Source organism: Penaeus vannamei, chromosome 12, assembly GCF_042767895.1.
Source record: "Penaeus vannamei isolate JL-2024 chromosome 12, ASM4276789v1, whole genome shotgun sequence".
NCBI lineage: Eukaryota > Metazoa > Arthropoda > Malacostraca > Decapoda > Penaeidae > Penaeus > Penaeus vannamei.
The window spans coordinates 31,585,316-31,587,815 of NC_091560.1; the positions used below are offsets into that span (position 1 = coordinate 31,585,316).

A 2,500-nucleotide genomic window follows, 5' to 3' on the forward strand; every position below is an offset into this window, starting at 1 on the left:
CTATCGATTCACCTCCTCCTCTGTCAGAGACAGCGGAGACACCTTCAGATCCCCGTACTCCCTTGGCGTGTGGAAACTCCTGTAGCCATAAGCCTCGAGGACGTCCCCGCACTCCCTCTGGATCCTCTCCATGTCTCGGAAGGGGAGGTGCTGGCGCCACGCGAACACAGTCGACTTCGAGTTCTTGATGGTGCTATAAGGGTGGTCCTCCTCCTCCAGGCGTACGGTGTGGAAGGCGACCGCGCTGGCAACGGCCGCTGTGTAGGGCAGCCGCATGAAGGGGTACAGGCGCCGCATCACCCGCTCGGCGTCGAGGGCGAGGTCTTCGTACCGGACCAACACGTACCTGGAAGTAACATTAAGCTGTGAGGGCTGATTATCCACGCGGGGAATGAGTGTCAGCTTTAATGATAATAATCAGTCATCAGTATTATCAATGGATCGTGTTTTTTCTCACTTTCCCTCTCTCTTTTACAGTGATGGACGCAGGTTTATAAACACATTAACGAAGTACAGTATAAAATTCCTAGAGATTTTGATCGCTTCGTGTTTTGAGAAATGGCGTCTGACCAACTATGCGACAAACAACACCAATAACAACTTGGCCGGCTTCTTATTAGTACAATTTCTGTTCATTTCCTTGCAATATCTTAGTCCAATTTAGAAGTTCACAGATAACACGAAATCATATTGATAAGATAAAGATTTAAAAGAATAATAGTATTTTTTGAACGCCTTACATTCTCGTTTTGGTCGGATTTTGATTGAATTCATAATATAGATAATGACTGATGAATATCCTAACCACTGAATAATAATGATAATGATGATAATAATAATCATAATAATAATCATGCTAATGAAAATGACACAGATAATAATAATGATGATTATAATGATAACAATAACAATGATAATGTAATGATAATATTATGATAATAATAATAGTAATAATAATAATAATGATAACGATAATTCAACAATATGATAAAGATGATTGGATTGATAATAATCATGATCAGGATAATGATAATTATAATAATGATGATAATAATGACAATAATAAAAATAGTGATAATGATAATAATAATCTTTATGATGATAGCCATAGTAATAATACTAATGAAAACAATGATGATAATAAAACCACCAACAATAATAATACTAAGAATGATTACAATAATACTTACATTACTACTTATAACTATAATGATCAAAAAATGATATTGACAATAATGATGCCAGTCATGATAATTATGATGGCAATGATAATAAAAGTAATATTAACTATTATTATTATTATCATTATTTTCATGATAATAATGATAAAGACAATAATAAAAATTATATTAATAGTTTTCATGATTGTTATCATTTTTGTTATTACTGTTCTTGATGATAATGATAATATAAACAATAATACTAATCACCATAATAGCAACGAAATTAATCATCATGATTTACAGTACCTGATGATGATCATCATCATCATTATAAAAATAGTGACAAAAATGATAATAATAATAACAATAAGAATGATAATAGTATTAAAAAATAACAGTAATGATAATAATTATTATTATCATTATCTTACAAAATAGTAATACTAATAGTTATACTACTACTACTACTACTATTACTACTACTACTACTAATAATAATAATAATAATAATAATAATAATAATAATAATAATAACAATAACAATATAAATAATGATAATGATGATGATAGTGATAATAATAGTAGTAGTAGTTGTTGTTGTTTGTTATTGTTGTAGTAATAATCACGAGAATGATGATAATTATGATGATTATCATTATCGTCATCATATATGATAAAAATGATTATTACTATTATCATTATTATCATTATTATTATTATAATGCTGATGATGGTGATGGTGATGATAATGATGATGCGGATCACCACCAAGAGTTAGGTTGACACACACCTCGTAAAAAGGAAAAAAAATAGATAAATAAAAGTCTGATCTTAACTCTGAGTTATCTAGCTAACAACAAATAAACTAACCAATGCTACCAAAAACATAACCTCCTTGGCTGAGGCAATAATAACAATAATGGTAACAACAATTAGTAATACCATATATAAAAATAATGTTTTTTCTTGTTATCATTATGATTATTTTCATTCTCATTATCGTAATTATCTCAACCAAGGAGGTTATGTTTTTGATAGCGTTTGTTTGTTGGTTAGCAGGATAATCTAGAAAGTTCAGAGCACAACTCAGAAGCCATTAGATTTCGGTGATGGTCCGGATCCAGGAACTTCTTAAAGGATTCGTTAGCACAGCGGGGGAAGGAAACACGGACGCCGCCTGTGCCCTTGAGGAAAAGGGGATTCTAATGTGATGCTTCAAGTGTAGATAATTCCATTGCATCAGTGACCCCGTTGCCCTGGCGGAGGTATGCGCTCTCTGGGTGTTTCTGGTTATTATTGGTTTTACTGTCAGTATTATCATTATTATCCTTATTATT

General features: G+C 32.2%; 1 protein-coding gene across 1 annotated transcript in view; it reads right to left on the bottom strand.

The window, feature by feature from the left end:
* The window catches only part of LOC138863530 (carbohydrate sulfotransferase 5-like), a 4,326-nt gene continuing 1,826 nt past the window's right edge, over window positions 1–2,500 (bottom strand). Inside the window, exon 2 of the mRNA XM_070127695.1 lies at window positions 1–346. Within this exon, the coding sequence (XP_069983796.1) occupies window positions 1–346 (346 nt within the window). The remainder of the gene's footprint in view (window positions 347–2,500) is intronic.